Below are 12,900 nucleotides of genomic sequence, written 5' to 3' on the forward strand. Positions count from 1 at the left end.
CAAATATTATTATTATGTGGCGTTGGGCGCGCGAGAGTGCAGCTTGGTCCGGACTTCCATCTGCTTGTCTCTGCCTCGGCCTTCGCTCGGTCTGATCTACCCAAAGCTAAAGATGTGCTTTCTGCTGACTTGTGACCCGTAGACTCGCACTGCGAAAACCGACGGTGAGTCGGCCGTTGTCAGTGTTTTTGCTGACCGCGCATAGTTGCGGACTCGCCGCCAGCCATGGAGAGACTCCCATCGCTCTAATATGCCCGCGTGCACGGCTTATCCCCATGTTGTGTCTGGCTACTCGTGGTGGTCACGTTTTACGCCGGCTGGACTAGCTCGACCGCTGGATTTGCTCTGAATGTTGCCTCGGATCCCACGTACAGCTCTACTCGCCAATACCACCCACACGATCGAGTTCAGCATCGGAAAGTCTACAGTACTCGGCCTTGCATCTTGCCGCCGGTGTCGGCAGCGGGGACCTGCCGCCATTTTGTATTCCTTGACCACCTACGAGCATCAGCACGACGGATCACATTACCTCTTATCCAACTTCCAGAACCTGCAACGCTTGGTTATAATGAGGTAGAGCTGAGTGCATGGGTCTCGCGTGGGGACAACTCCGTCGAGGCTCGCCTTCAACCTTCTTATCTCTGGCGAATTTCGGTCGCTTAGTATGCTTCGAGCATCATCTTTATGGTACGCCGCCAGATTAATTTAATCTACGACTGAACCTGATTAGGTTGCCGGCCCGCTGAATGGGCATGAACCGCATTCAACTGCATTCCTCTCTCCCGCATGTTTCTGCCACTTGTTTTCCTTACGTACCTCACGCCAAGTCATCTGTCCCGACAGTCGGACCGCCTATGGTATCGTACAATTAGCGCTAGCTACCTGGTAGATGTGATTTGAATCGCTCGACGTCTGGGATATGATGCCCTCCGATGTGGATCAAGTCGGATTGCCGCCTGAGCACAAGCCTCGCACGGATTTTCAACAATCCCGAGTCCAGCCCTGTCACTGAAAGTCCATGCCATGTCTACACCGTGCTCAATCAGCTCTGGGCGCCGCCACTGATATCGCATGACCGCCACTGCGCGCGGGGTTGTAAACATTCTGGGCGCGAGGGTCTAAGCGGGGATGTGAAAAACTGTCCGCCGATTATTGGCGGAACTCCGACCTTGACATCCGCCGTCGACGTCGATATCTCCCCTGAGCGCGTTGACGTTCACTACGCCCACCCACTGAGTCCCTCGCCTGCGCTGCAAGCTAGTTCGCGCTCCATGTCGCCCTCAGCCCAGCAAGTGTCTGCGCAGGCGCCCTCGCCCCCGCACGCCTTCTTACGAGCGAAGTTCCGCGATGTCGCAAGGATGAGCGCGCCGAGGACGAAGGCGGAGCACTTGCAGTCGATCCACGACCTCAGCTTTCTGCTTGTCGTCTGGGCGAGGACCTACCGCGCGGCTTGGGACCACGAAGACACCCCGCCGGGGGTAGTGGAGTATCTGACGGACGTAGTCGACGGACTGGCGCTGTCTGCAGAAGAGGGGGAACTAGAGAGAAGTCGGTGAGTGCTATATCTGTACGCGGGTTACGAGGTGGGCGCGGGGGAAGGGTTTGGTGGCCGATCGGTGCTTGCGCCGGTGACCGCCAGCGCATGACGCCTGGGATGAGGTCCGTATGCCCTCGGAACCATAGTCATCATGCACTCCCTGTAATGCAGCTAGGGCTGGGAGTTATATACTCTCGTAGTGTGAGGCGCGCGCGAGGAGGTCGAGGCTCGCGCGTCACAGGACAGCCGCTTCTTGTATTGCTGTAATGGAGGAGCCTTCTTTGCCTCCCGTCTGTCAATATCTTCCCAGTACTAACAACGTCCAACAGGGAGGACACCCTCAAGCGCCTCCGCGCACGCGCGAAGGAGGCAGAAACCGACACCGACAAGACACCCGTCAAATCCACCAAGGACAACAAGGCCACCGCCACCTCCCCCATCCTCGCGTCCTCCATCCACCTCACCTTCACCGGCCCGCAAGACGCCAGCGACTGCCACCCCGGCCTCTCCCAATCCCTCTCCGGCCGCACGCTCGTCGAGTCGCCAAGCGAGATACTCTTTACCAACCCCTGCGGCGGCACCCCAGACCACTCGTCCCCCGACCCTACGCCCGAACCCACGGTCCCGGCCACTACCATCTTGATCCCTCCTCCCACCGAGCTCGAGACGATTCCCGAGCCAACCTCACCTGAAACCGGTGAACCAGCGCCTCAGTTCGCGCTCACTTCCCCCAAGCCCCGTCCAGCGTCAGAGATCCCCCGTCCTCCCGCAGCGCACGCAGCTTCGGCGTCGCCGGATCTAACGTTTGCGTTCCCGACCGCGGACAGGCCGCCTTCGCACCGCGCATCGACAGAACACCTTCACCGCTCGTCGCACGAGCATCTTCATCGCTCCTCTAACGAGCACTTACATCCTTCGCCTTCCCGCGCGCGTCGTGGCCTTGCCAAGTCGTTCTCGAGTACAGTGCGCTCCCTCGTCAGCGTCTCGTCTCGCGCGTCGGAAGACGATCACTCGCACTCCGGACACTCATTCACTTCGTCATCGGCAACTGGTCATTCGACTGCCGCGTCCTCCACAGATGGTCATGCGGACTCGTCGGCCACCACCGTCAGCGCCAACAACTCACCGACGCCTTCGCGCAAGTGGAGCGGTCTGCTCGGTCGCACGGATGGCAGCGTCCGCGAGCATCCCGCGAAGTTGAGGAAGCGGCATGTCTCGATGCACGCCCGTGCGGCCACAGCCCCCGCGGGCGAGTTGCACACTCGGGCAGTCAGCATGGGTCTGGGTGAAATTCCGCATGGTCTCAGCGAGGCCCCGACTGAGGGCTTGACGGAAGAGACTGGGTTGGCGGCCAGCGCGCAGTCGGGGCATGCCGCGTCCGCTAGCGAGCCAGCGAGCTTCCTCCTCGCGCAGGGCACGGACGCCTTCCCGGCGACGCCGCCGTCACGCACGCCCTCCTTGCCGTCGTCATCGCGTGACCCGTCCCTGGCGAGTCCAATGTCGTCGCCGATCAAGCCTTCGAGAATCCCGTCGCCTTCGCGGCCCTCTGCGTCACCTCGTCAGTCGCACCCGGGCGCGGCAGGGCAGGCGTTCCCCCCGTCGCCCTCGCGGCCGACGCTGTCGTCGGGCTCGCGCCAGTCGCTGTCTGCGTCCGTGGCGTCGTCGCCTAAGGAGAGCAAGGACAAGGAGCACAGGCGACGCACGCTGAGCTTCAAGGCGCCGTTCCGGTCGCTGTCGCATGCGCTCAAGAAGGATAAGAAGGAGAAGGTGCAGGAAGAGCCGGAGGAGGTGCAGGAGGGCAAGACTGAGGAGGCGTGAGGAAGGAAAAGCCTGTCTCTCCCTGCCGTTGGCTGTCGTCGCCTGCCGCGGGGTATCCCAGCCAGGAGGTCTCTCCTGGGAAGGGCCCTCGCTGTAGAAGACTGCTCTTGGTCCAGTGGCAGAGGGAAAGCCCATGCATGCTCATCATCGTCTGGAGGATATACTGACTCGTGCGCCGAGCGGAAGGACGGTATACATAACCCCTTGCATAACACCAACATCTTGCATAGTAGCGATACTGATACTCCCGTCGCAGGGATACACATACTTACTCCCATACTACCAGAACGACCCGCCCATGTTCATAGACGATGATTATGATTCAATTACTCCCCCCGCATAGATAGTTGGCCGCAGCGCGCTCGCGTAGTGCTTGTGCTGCGGCTGTCCAGTGCTCTAGTTGACACCGCGCCGCCTAGCTGACCAGGCGTCGTGGTGCTTGCTCTCCAATCGTTGCATCTGTTTGTTTGCTCGTCGCTCTTTGTCTCCTGGACCACGGACTCTGACTGCCAGTCTGATGGACTCGTCGCTCGCTACTTGCATGTTGTCGTTCTGGCTGCTTGTCTGTCTCTAGCTCTCTGCACATTGCTGGATATATCTTTACCGTATACTCAGTGGTTGATGGCTGTCTCTTCTGCTATCCGCTCCTGGATCGCGGTCACCAGCAAACGCCCCATTGCTGGATGAAACCTCGGAGATTGCCGCATAGTTCGACCGTGACATTCATGTCACTGGTTCATCTTGGATCGTACCATCACCTCCGCCCTTTGTCTTCGACCGCCAATGACCATTGCAGCTTCCTTGACCCTATAAATAATGCTATCCCGTGCCAAGCAGTCTGGATGCGGTCGAAGAAGGCGACACACAGCACGTCGTAAGCCGGCGACCCTGATATGACTGCGACTCAATATGTGCCCGTTTGAAGTCCTTTCACTGCACGATGACAGGAGCGACAGTGGTACGGTCTCCTGACGAATGCCTGTAATTGGAAGCCGCGCTTTGGAAGCTACTGGCTGACCTCTTGTTGGCAGGAAAATTAGCGACCAAGCTCGAAGCCTTTGACAGTTCCCTCGCGGACTCAGCATTGTTTTCAGCCTCTCTTTCTCGTGCCCGATCTCTGTATTCTGATACTGTCCTGTACTATGCCAGGTTCTGCAGTGTTTCAGATAGCGCTCTCTGTTTGTTTTGCGCTGGTAGGGCGCTCAATCACATATCGTCGTTCACTATGGGTTGTATTCCGGTCCTCACGATCAGGTGAGCTTCTCTGAATAAGGGCCTACCACGTGCGTCGCGGCGATGCCGCCTCCTCTACTTGATCCATAGCAGAAACTGGGGCATTTCTACGACTTTGGAGACTCACACGTCGAGATGGAAAGCGAACTTAGCCACTCATGGTGTGTGCCTCGTCTGCCCTGTTTGTTCAGTCGGAGATGAACGACGTAGGCCTGAAACCCTCTACCCTCCGACGACGGGGGACAACGAGATCGGGGGAAGCCAGGCGCTTGTCGCCCGAGGAGACGTTGATACGCGCCACTGGGCGCCAGTGAACAATGACTCCGAACCAGGTGCGTCTTTCCATGTGATGTAACCCCAAGCTTGGACCGATCGTATATCCCGACAGCTCGGACTCCGTCCCCGGAGATGTTCGTCGGCGGCTTCGTCTTCGAACTCCTCGAAAGCAACTCGTCTCTCCCAACGAATGAGATTGAACTCGGTACAGGTTCCTCCCTCATGTCTCAAGGACTCTACTCTTATCTCGCGCGTAGGCTTCGAGTCGACGATCGGCGCTCACCGTATCCCGAATACACGCTATACACCCACGGAAAACATATCCTTTCCCACCCCTCAGATCCCCTCCTCAACGGCTTTGATCGTCCAGCCGTCGCCGATCGCTCATACGCCCTGCGGGGCCGTTGCGGTCTCGTCAGGCGTTGCCATGGAGATGGGCGCCTATCACTCCGGCTTCGGTCCGACCTTGGGCGCCTATCCAGGTGAAGTCAGCTTTGACAATGAAGATCAGTTGCACTGGCGAGAGGTCGGATCTACGGCCCACACCAACGCATCGATGCGCCGACGCCGGCCAGGTCACGAGCCGCATCCATCCCGCACATGCCCTAGATGTCACAGGTCTTTCACGAGGACGCATAACTACCGTGGTGCGTTCTCGAAATCGTGCAGAGCGTGCGACGGTCGTAACTGACGGTTCGCGCAGACCACATCCGCCGCCACCAGGACGAGGGCAATTTCAGGTGCTCCAAGCCGGGCTGTAGCTCGCGCTTCAACACGCGCAACGGCCTGCGGAGTCACCTCCAAAGGATCCACCACGACCCGACGCGCCTCTAACCGAGCATACCCATCGCATGCCGGCGTACTGAGGATGGGAACTCGGTCGTCCAATCGCGCGCGCTTTTTCACCGACGCGCAAATCATATAATCACCAATTCCGCCACATATAACTTTGACCACTCCTTACGCTTTGCCCCATTATTTATCAGTTATGTTGTTCGCTGTCACCTTTCAACCCATCCAGTCGTTCCCTCACTATGTATGTATCCGTCGTCGTTATTTATTCTATTGTCTCCAAATTATTCCCGACGATTTCTTCCGCTTTGCTCATAGTCGTTCTCTGCCTCGTTCTCCTCTTGAAATGTTTATTTACTGATTCATCCTGTCGCTTACTGTATTTTAGTCCAAGTCGCTCCCCGTTGTCGAATTATGTACGAATGGACTGATAGATTGGATACACGTTGAAGCAGCAGTCGTATCCCAAAGCCTATACTGTACGATATCTGAAGGTGAGAAGTTGCGAGCGATCGAGAACTTGTAAAGTAGGTATAAGTACGAGGCGTCATCTTTTCCGACTCGGAAGACGGTGTCACTACAAGAGGCAGAAGAGAGGGGGAGCGAGCGCGAAGAGCACGCGCATGCAAGACAGGGTACAGTAAGTATGAGAGTTCGTGAGGTATTAGGAAGTAGTGGGCGGTCCCAAGAACTGGGCTCGGACACATGCGGCATGCGTCAACGAGAAGACAGCTAGGACTGCTGTCATGATACCAACAACGATGGTTGCTGGGGCTATGCGATGGCATAGCAGCACTCCTGAGGAGGGACCTCGACGACGCGCTGGCTCGGAGATCTAAGCCGGGGACTTACGCAGACGATGGTCGTGCTGCCTCACCGGCCTGATTTCTTTGGGGATGGGCGTCCTGGTTATATACCCGTCGGCTTAAGCCACGTAATACACACCTCTGGTGGCTGTGGTAGGCGGGGTGGCAGTGCGGTCAGTCAACTTGGTCCTGGGTTGGCTTGTAACTGGTGCGGACCAGAGCGAGAACGCGTTCAGGGGGATCGTGGGAACCGGCGTCGACGTTGTGGGTCCGGATGTGATTGGCGGAACGTGATTTGTGTGATAAATCGGAGAGAGGAATCACACGCGGGCACTTTGATGACCGGTACAGCGTGCCTTCCGAGTCCGCGTGACGCGCCAGCGCTTTCTGCTCTTGCCTTTCGCCGTCACTCAGAGCGCTTGCTCGCTCATTCGTGCAATTGAAAGCTGATATACTCCTACTCTAATTACTGAGATCAGCGTCGCTGCTTGTGCCCACGAATATGACTCAGACTACGCGCACTTCCAACATGAACGCGACGGCGACACTTGATCTCACTGAATGCCCGTCTGGTCTCTCCTCGAGAGGAGAAGGATGCTAAAATATACGTTACATACTCTCAAAAGGTAGCAACGCGTGTAGTGTTACCATGCGTACGATAGTAGCGTTGGTAAGCAAGCCACAGGTATACCTGGTCGAGACGGCTAATATCTTGTGTCACAGGCATCGCTGACGCTCGTTCAAGGTTTGATTTCGATTGTTCTTCATCTTGGTGCATACTCAAGCGCTCTCATGCTCTCAAATGCCATTGACCGCCAGCTAGGACTCCATGTCATAGCCCTGGGGTACTAGAAGCAGACGGGAGTACCCGCTTCGACGTCAACATAACCAAGAAGTTGTCTTTGGCCAGTCCAGATCGACCATCGCCGGTGCCCGACCACCGTGCTGACAATGGAATCAGCGTCAAGACAGACACTCGATTTGCAATCATTATCCCGTGACCGTGGCGACATCTTATCGGTTCGTGGGAGCTCATCGCGGCCGCCAAAGTACCTGTTTCTGACCACCGTCATCTCGAGTAGGTTCGAACATAGCTGTCGAAAGCACACAATACCTTTAACTGCCTAATCAGATGCCTGCCATATCCGCAACCTCTTCCTCTGCGCCGCCTAAGGTCTGAGACCATCTCTTCAGCGCAGCGCCGCTCGGTGCTGATAAATCATGGCCGTCTGATCTTCCAGGTCCTCGTCACTGGCGCGAATGGCTTCGTCGCTATGTGGACCGTGCGCACGCTGCTTGAGCGCGGGTACTCTGTCAGAGCGACGGTCCGCTCGGCGCAGAAGGGTAAACACCTGGAGAAATACTTCGAAAAGTACGGGGACAAGTTCGGGTTGGCAATCGTGGCCGATATCACGCAGGTAGGATTGGTCACCTCGTAGAGATCGACCTCATCATACTCACGCTGACGGACTCACTTAGGAGACCGCATTCGATGAAGCGGTCGTTGGTGTGGACGCCATCTTTCACATGGCCTCGCCCGTGATTTTCGGTGTTGTGGATCCGCAAGGTGGATGTCATGCCACATACGGAGCCAACGGCTGACAGTGTCGACAGACCTCATCCGGCCTGCTCTGCAAGGCACTCTTGGAGTCCTCAACAGCGCTTTGAAGTACGGGTAAGCCATCCGGTAAGGTGGTTCGCTCACCTCGCCTCAATCTCCCTCTTCAGAAAATCCATCAAGCGCATCGTCATCACCAGCTCCGTCGCGGCCATCGTCGAAGAGCGCGACGCGCCTGCAGTCTTCGACGAATCGCACTGGAATGAGCAGGCGCCGCGCGAGGTGGAGGAGAAAGGGATCGCGGCAAATCCTACGTCGAAGTACCGCGCGTCGAAGGTCCTTGCTGAGCGTGCGGCCTGGGACTTCGTCAAAGAGCACGCGAAGGAGATCAGCTGGGATCTTGCGGTTATTAACCCACCGTTGGTCAGTAGCTAGGCTCTTCCGCGTCCTGAGTGATCCAAGCTGACAGTATGCTTGTAGATCTTTGGCGTAGGCATCTTCCTTTGAGTACCCGCTTTGTTTTTCACGGATATACAGCCCGCCATCCACGAGGTCAGCAAGCCGGAAGAGCTGAACTGGTCCGCGCTCGAGTGGTACAAGACGGTCGCCAGCCTGGACATGGGCAGCAAGCCGAAGGAGGTCATCCTCTCCCGTCGCGCATGCTGGGTCGACGTCCGCGACGTTGCCGAGGGGCATGTGCGTGCGCTCGAGACGGAGGCGGCTGGTGGCAAGCGATTCATCATCAGCGCCGGCTCGCTTTGCGTGCAGGAATTCAGTGAGCTGACCTTCATATCACGCATCCTGTGCGTACTGCTGACCCACGATGCGTAGTCAACGTAGCGAACGCGTTAAACAAGACTGGGAGAAAGCTGCCGGTCGGATATCCCGATCTTCCAACCGAAGACCCGCCATTCCTTCTGTACGATGCTTCGCGTTCGAAGGACATACTGGGTATGACATACCTAGCAATGGAGGAGACGACGCGAGACACGCTTGCGGATTACGATGCGCGCGGATGGGCTTGAGCAGTGGTCGGATTCGGGGACCATGTCAGGGCGCAGTACATGCTCACTCCATTGTTATGTAGACCATAGAGAACAACTCTCAATAGACGATCACAGTATCGTATGCAGAACCTGGAAACAAGATGGTACCGTTCGACCAGTGGATAATATACCATCGAAGCCAGCTGTGCGCGACGCGCCCACCCAGAGAGGTATACAAGGGAAGGATGCGAATCGACCGAACCACCTAGAGACTGATCGACGTAGGACAGATGAGTTGACTTGTCGAAAATCAAGCCAAGGGCGAGAGAAAGGCACGTAGCCTTCGAAGAAATTGTCGACGAGGTATGTCCAGAGATTCGTCAACATAGGGAGTTCGAGGAAAGTCCGAGGAAGAATATAGCGAGCGCACGAAAGAACGAGGAATTGAGAGCCGATTACTCTAGGTGACTGCCAGAAGGACGACCGGGACTGGGACATCGGCGCCAATATCTACCGTGCGGGTGACGACGAAGGCGTCGTTCGTGCCGCTGACCGAGAAGGCAGCTACCTGGCCAGCAACGGGAGTGTCTACATCGCTGACCACCGGCGCAGTACGAATGCCCTCGTCGTGAGCGCCAGCGCTTTCGCCGGCGGCATCAGCAGCAGCAGCGTTCTCGCGAGCGCGACCGCCGCGGGCTCGACCACCACGCGCGGGCGTACGGCGTCTGCGGCGCGCCTGCGATGTGCCCGACGGCGTGCCGGACCTGCTGAGCTTGGAGGCGTCGACGAAGGGACCCCTCACGGAATCCGTGGCCCCATCGTGCGCGAGCGCGGCTGTCCGGGCGTCCAAAGCGGTGGCCGTTGGGTCCGCTGAGGGAGCCGCCCCGCTGTCCACAGATGCGGCCTTCCCCTCCTCCGCAGGAGCAGGACCTCCATCGGCGGGCTCCCCTGCAACCTTCTTCTCTGCCTGCCTTCCGCCGCGCTTAGCACGCCCCTTCCAGAACCGCCGCCGGTTGCCCGACTTCTTGCCCTGCGCGGCCCCGGCAACGTTATCCGCGACGTCGACTGGTGCTCCATTTGCCTGCTCTCCACCCGACCCCATCGAGTCCTCGCGAGTCTGGGCTTGTTGCCCTCCGTCCGCGGTCGGAGGTCCCCCTTCACTTCCGACAGCGGATACCTCTCCGCCTCCGCCCGTGGACGCTCCTCCGTCCGCTTCGACGGGCGCGCCGCCACCTGCCTCCACCGGAGCCGCCTTCGTTCCAGCCACCGTCTCCGCCTCCTCCGTAACCGACCGCTTCTTCGACTTGCCGCCCTTGCGGTTGTTCCTGCGGGGTCGAGGCTTGGACTTGGACTTGACCTTCGCCTCCGTATCGACCTCGACAGGCCTGCCATCGACTTGGGTGCGCGCCGCATCGACCTCGATAGATCCTGCGCCGGCTTCGGCGGTCCCCGCAGCGACTTCCGGGGTCACCGTGGTGGCCTCGGTAGGCGCGGGCCCGACGCCGGTATGCGCGTCGACCGCGCTCTCGACACGCCTCGCCACTGCCTCGACCGCGCCTTCAGAGTCGACCGCCGCTTTCGTCCCCGCGTCCTCCTCCCGTCCGCCCGCCATCGCACTTCCGCGGCCAGCCTCGCCCCCCTCCGCGCGCGGGCGTCCGACAGCATCTGCGGCCCCAGCGTCTCCGCCCGCGCTCGGATGCCCGTCCGCAACCGCGTTTCCCTTCCCTCCCCCGTCAGCAGCCGGGGCCCCGCGAGCGTTCTTGACCACCTCCGCGACGGCGCGTCCGAGAGCAGTACCCGCACGCTCGACGGCGACTTCATCCTTCCCGCCCTTGTCCTTAGGCTTCGACTTCCTCGTGTACTGGCGGCGCTTGCTCGTGCTCTGCTGCTCCTCCGGTCAGTCGACATCGAGCATCGAGCAGATGGAGCGCATATATGCACCTTCTTGGCCTTGGAGACGTCCTCCGCATCCTCGGTGGGGTTCAACTGATCGCTGGAGCGTGCTTGTTTGCTGTTCTTGCTGTTCTTGCTCGCGCGCTTCTTGTTCGTATTGCTCATGTTGTCGCTGTTCTCGCCCTCGACGAGCTTGATGTTTTGCTCCGGCTCGACAGCCACCCCATCGTCTTGCTGTGACTTGGCCGCATCACTGAGCCAAGGGGTCAGGGTCGTTTACCGTGGAGCAATGTGCGACGTACCCGTCTTCCTTGCGAGCCTTCGCTGCCTCCATCTTTACAACCCCCTCCTCCTTAATCGTGCTCGGCAATCGCATCGATGCGCCAAACCTTGGAACGTCTGCTCGGGCGTCATCGACTGCACACGCCTGCTCGGCGACGTCGAAAGTGCTCACTCATCGGCCCCGTTGTTGCCTCCAGCGATGTTCGGCGCTGCTGGCCGCGACCGCGGCTACGAGGCTTGCGAGGGCTTGACGAGGGGAGCAAAGGTGAGCGTTCTGAGGTGGATATATGCGCGGGGAAACGCACCCAGCATCTTTCAACTTCGCGTGCTCTGCGTTGTTGAGATTGGTTTGATCAGCAGCGTTGGCGAGGGCCGCTGCTTCTGTGACACCGGGGTTCTCGAGGATCGGTGAGAGAGGGACTCCACTGGCGACGCTGCCATGGCGTCAGTGCGGGGAAAGGCTAAGACGCTGAAGGAGACGCACCCAAGGGAGACCACGACCTGAGGTGAGTCCAAGATGATTGACATATTGTGCTCAGGTGTTGACTGTGCACAGTTGAGCACGCGAACCTTCACGGGCGTGAAGTTCACGAACCTATGAGGGTATGGCGCGTCGGCGAGAGAATTGTTCTCTGCCAGTCGCCTGTGCACTGTGAGCAGAACAGCCGAGGGGGGAATATATGCGACGTACGGCGACGGCGGCGAAGCGAAGATGTCGGGGAAGAGGATGACAATGAGGGTGCTTGGGACGAGTCAGGCGTTGTAGACGACGGCGAAGCGTGCCACGTACTGTTCTGCTGTCTTGCTCGTCGTTGACTGCCAAGCGACGTTGATGATGGCGGGAAGAGAAGAGCGTGGGTGTCCCTGGACGAGCGCCAGCTGCCCATTTTGGGGATCATGAAAGCTAAAGTGACCGACGCGTCCTTGACAGAACTTCGCGCGTCATTGGGTATCTGGACGCGTCATCGCAACATTCCAGGGCTTCCTTGCGGGTGCCAACAGGAGAAGGGATGGAAGAGATCATGAAGATGTATACAGTCACGGTGGTACTGTACTTGGGGAAGTACCGCGACGGATATGAGATGTACGATAGTCATGGCTCGACGCCGACAGCACGATGCCCGAGCGAGTATGCCTCAACCGGCTGGAGAAGTGAATAAGCAGCAGGTTCCTGAAGTTCCCGTTCGAGGGCTGTTGGTGATGTCCTGTCCGTGTCGGGGATGGGCAGGGAAAGCGCAAGTTACGATCGACAGGTGAGAGCCAGGCAGTCTGTCCGAGCGCATCACTGCTCCAGGAGTTGCAAGGTTCGAGCTATAGGATCTTGAATACGCGGTCTTCGTCAAGGTAGTCGAGCAGGCTGTCCGTCCAAAGCATTCGATCGGGGATTGGTCTTTCTTCTGAATCGTGCGAGCGGCGACGACGGTAAGCGCTCGGACAAGTAAGGTGAGCCTTTTGGGGCCCCCTGGAGTCACGAAGAAGCTCCTGAGCAGGCCTCGGAGGCAACGACGGTCGTCAACTTGGCGGCAGGACGCGCTCGGTGATCTTGCCGTCCCTGGTGAGCTGGTGCGGGTCTGTGGATGATGTCGGACTTACCTTCCAAGCCCTTCCCCTAATCAAGTCGTGCAGGAGCTTGCGCTACTATCAGGACCTTCCATTGATCGTAATGGTGGATGAGAAGCGGAACCGTGAAAGAGCCTGCGTGCACCAGGTCACCGCGGT

At 58.6% G+C, this 12,900-nt stretch overlaps 5 protein-coding genes across 5 annotated transcripts; 3 read left to right on the forward strand and 2 right to left on the reverse strand.

The window, feature by feature from the left end:
- Positions 1 to 1,556: 1,556 nt before the first annotated feature.
- Positions 1,557 to 2,465, reverse strand: SCHCODRAFT_02242022 (uncharacterized protein). Its single transcript, XM_050342165.1, has one exon. It carries the CDS (start codon positions 2,173 to 2,175, stop codon positions 1,687 to 1,689), a length of 489 nt encoding a protein of 162 aa, XP_050201417.1. The 5' UTR covers positions 2,176 to 2,465; the 3' UTR covers positions 1,557 to 1,686.
- Positions 2,466 to 3,034: 569 nt separating this feature from the next.
- Positions 3,035 to 3,355, forward strand: SCHCODRAFT_01170169 (uncharacterized protein; the record flags this gene model as incomplete). The annotated part of the gene is made up of 1 exon (XM_050341159.1): positions 3,035 to 3,355. One exon carries the CDS (start codon positions 3,035 to 3,037, stop codon positions 3,353 to 3,355), a length of 321 nt encoding a protein of 106 aa, XP_050201418.1.
- A 1,148-nt stretch (positions 3,356 to 4,503) lies between these two features.
- On the forward strand, positions 4,504 to 5,798 carry SCHCODRAFT_02242043 (uncharacterized protein). The gene is made up of 5 exons (XM_003032978.3): positions 4,504 to 4,749; positions 4,799 to 4,920; positions 4,977 to 5,069; positions 5,122 to 5,511; positions 5,568 to 5,798. The coding sequence occupies exons 1-5, from the start codon at positions 4,724 to 4,726 to the stop codon at positions 5,696 to 5,698; spliced, it is 762 nt and encodes a 253-aa protein (XP_003033024.1). The 5' UTR covers positions 4,504 to 4,723; the 3' UTR covers positions 5,699 to 5,798.
- Positions 5,799 to 7,095: 1,297 nt separating this feature from the next.
- Positions 7,096 to 9,184, forward strand: SCHCODRAFT_02620517 (NAD(P)-binding protein). The gene is made up of 10 exons (XM_003032979.2): positions 7,096 to 7,132; positions 7,186 to 7,540; positions 7,595 to 7,636; positions 7,704 to 7,880; positions 7,942 to 8,029; positions 8,077 to 8,137; positions 8,191 to 8,443; positions 8,501 to 8,509; positions 8,558 to 8,795; positions 8,852 to 9,184. Exons 3-10 carry the CDS (start codon positions 7,595 to 7,597, stop codon positions 9,043 to 9,045), a joined length of 1,062 nt encoding a protein of 353 aa, XP_003033025.2. The 5' UTR covers positions 7,096 to 7,132; positions 7,186 to 7,540; the 3' UTR covers positions 9,046 to 9,184.
- SCHCODRAFT_02620522 (uncharacterized protein) lies at positions 9,139 to 12,174 on the reverse strand. The gene is made up of 9 exons (XM_050345007.1): positions 11,972 to 12,174; positions 11,873 to 11,923; positions 11,777 to 11,824; positions 11,666 to 11,727; positions 11,487 to 11,615; positions 11,354 to 11,427; positions 11,202 to 11,298; positions 10,948 to 11,152; positions 9,139 to 10,891 (listed from the first exon to the last, which is right to left on the reverse strand). Exons 4-9 carry the CDS (start codon positions 11,707 to 11,709, stop codon positions 9,467 to 9,469), a joined length of 1,974 nt encoding a protein of 657 aa, XP_050201419.1. The 5' UTR covers positions 11,710 to 11,727; positions 11,777 to 11,824; positions 11,873 to 11,923; positions 11,972 to 12,174; the 3' UTR covers positions 9,139 to 9,466.
- Between the last annotated feature and the right edge of the window lie 726 nt (positions 12,175 to 12,900).

This window comes from Schizophyllum commune (assembly GCF_000143185.2).
Source record: "Schizophyllum commune H4-8 unplaced genomic scaffold SCHCOscaffold_4, whole genome shotgun sequence".
In the NCBI taxonomy this organism is placed as follows: Eukaryota; Fungi; Basidiomycota; class Agaricomycetes; order Agaricales; family Schizophyllaceae; genus Schizophyllum; species Schizophyllum commune.

Excerpts from the sequence above, each read along its gene's own strand:
- SCHCODRAFT_02242022 (XM_050342165.1), bottom strand. The coding sequence starts at position 2,175 with ATGGTAGTGGCCGGGACCGTGGGTTCGGGCGTAGGGTCGGGGGACGAG.
- SCHCODRAFT_02242043 (XM_003032978.3), top strand. The coding sequence starts at position 4,724 with ATGGAAAGCGAACTTAGCCACTCATG. Across the intron at positions 4,750-4,798 it reads AGCGAACTTAGCCACTCATG|GCCTGAAACCCTCTACCCTC; the intron begins GTGTGTGCCTCG and ends TGAACGACGTAG. Across the intron at positions 5,070-5,121 it reads AACGAATGAGATTGAACTCG|GCTTCGAGTCGACGATCGGC; the intron begins GTACAGGTTCCT and ends TCTCGCGCGTAG.
- SCHCODRAFT_02620517 (XM_003032979.2), top strand. The coding sequence starts at position 7,595 with ATGCCTGCCATATCCGCAACCTCTTCCTCTGCGCCGCCTAAG. Across the intron at positions 8,138-8,190 it reads AACAGCGCTTTGAAGTACGG|AAAATCCATCAAGCGCATCG; the intron begins GTAAGCCATCCG and ends CTCCCTCTTCAG. Across the intron at positions 8,796-8,851 it reads GCTTTGCGTGCAGGAATTCA|TCAACGTAGCGAACGCGTTA; the intron begins GTGAGCTGACCT and ends CACGATGCGTAG.
- SCHCODRAFT_02620522 (XM_050345007.1), bottom strand. The coding sequence starts at position 11,709 with ATGTCAATCATCTTGGACTCACCTCAGGTCGTGGTCTCCCTTGG. Across the intron at positions 11,153-11,201 it reads AAGGCTCGCAAGGAAGACGG|TGATGCGGCCAAGTCACAGC; the intron begins GTACGTCGCACA and ends CCCTTGGCTCAG. Across the intron at positions 10,892-10,947 it reads ACGTCTCCAAGGCCAAGAAG|CAGAGCACGAGCAAGCGCCG; the intron begins GTGCATATATGC and ends CCGGAGGAGCAG.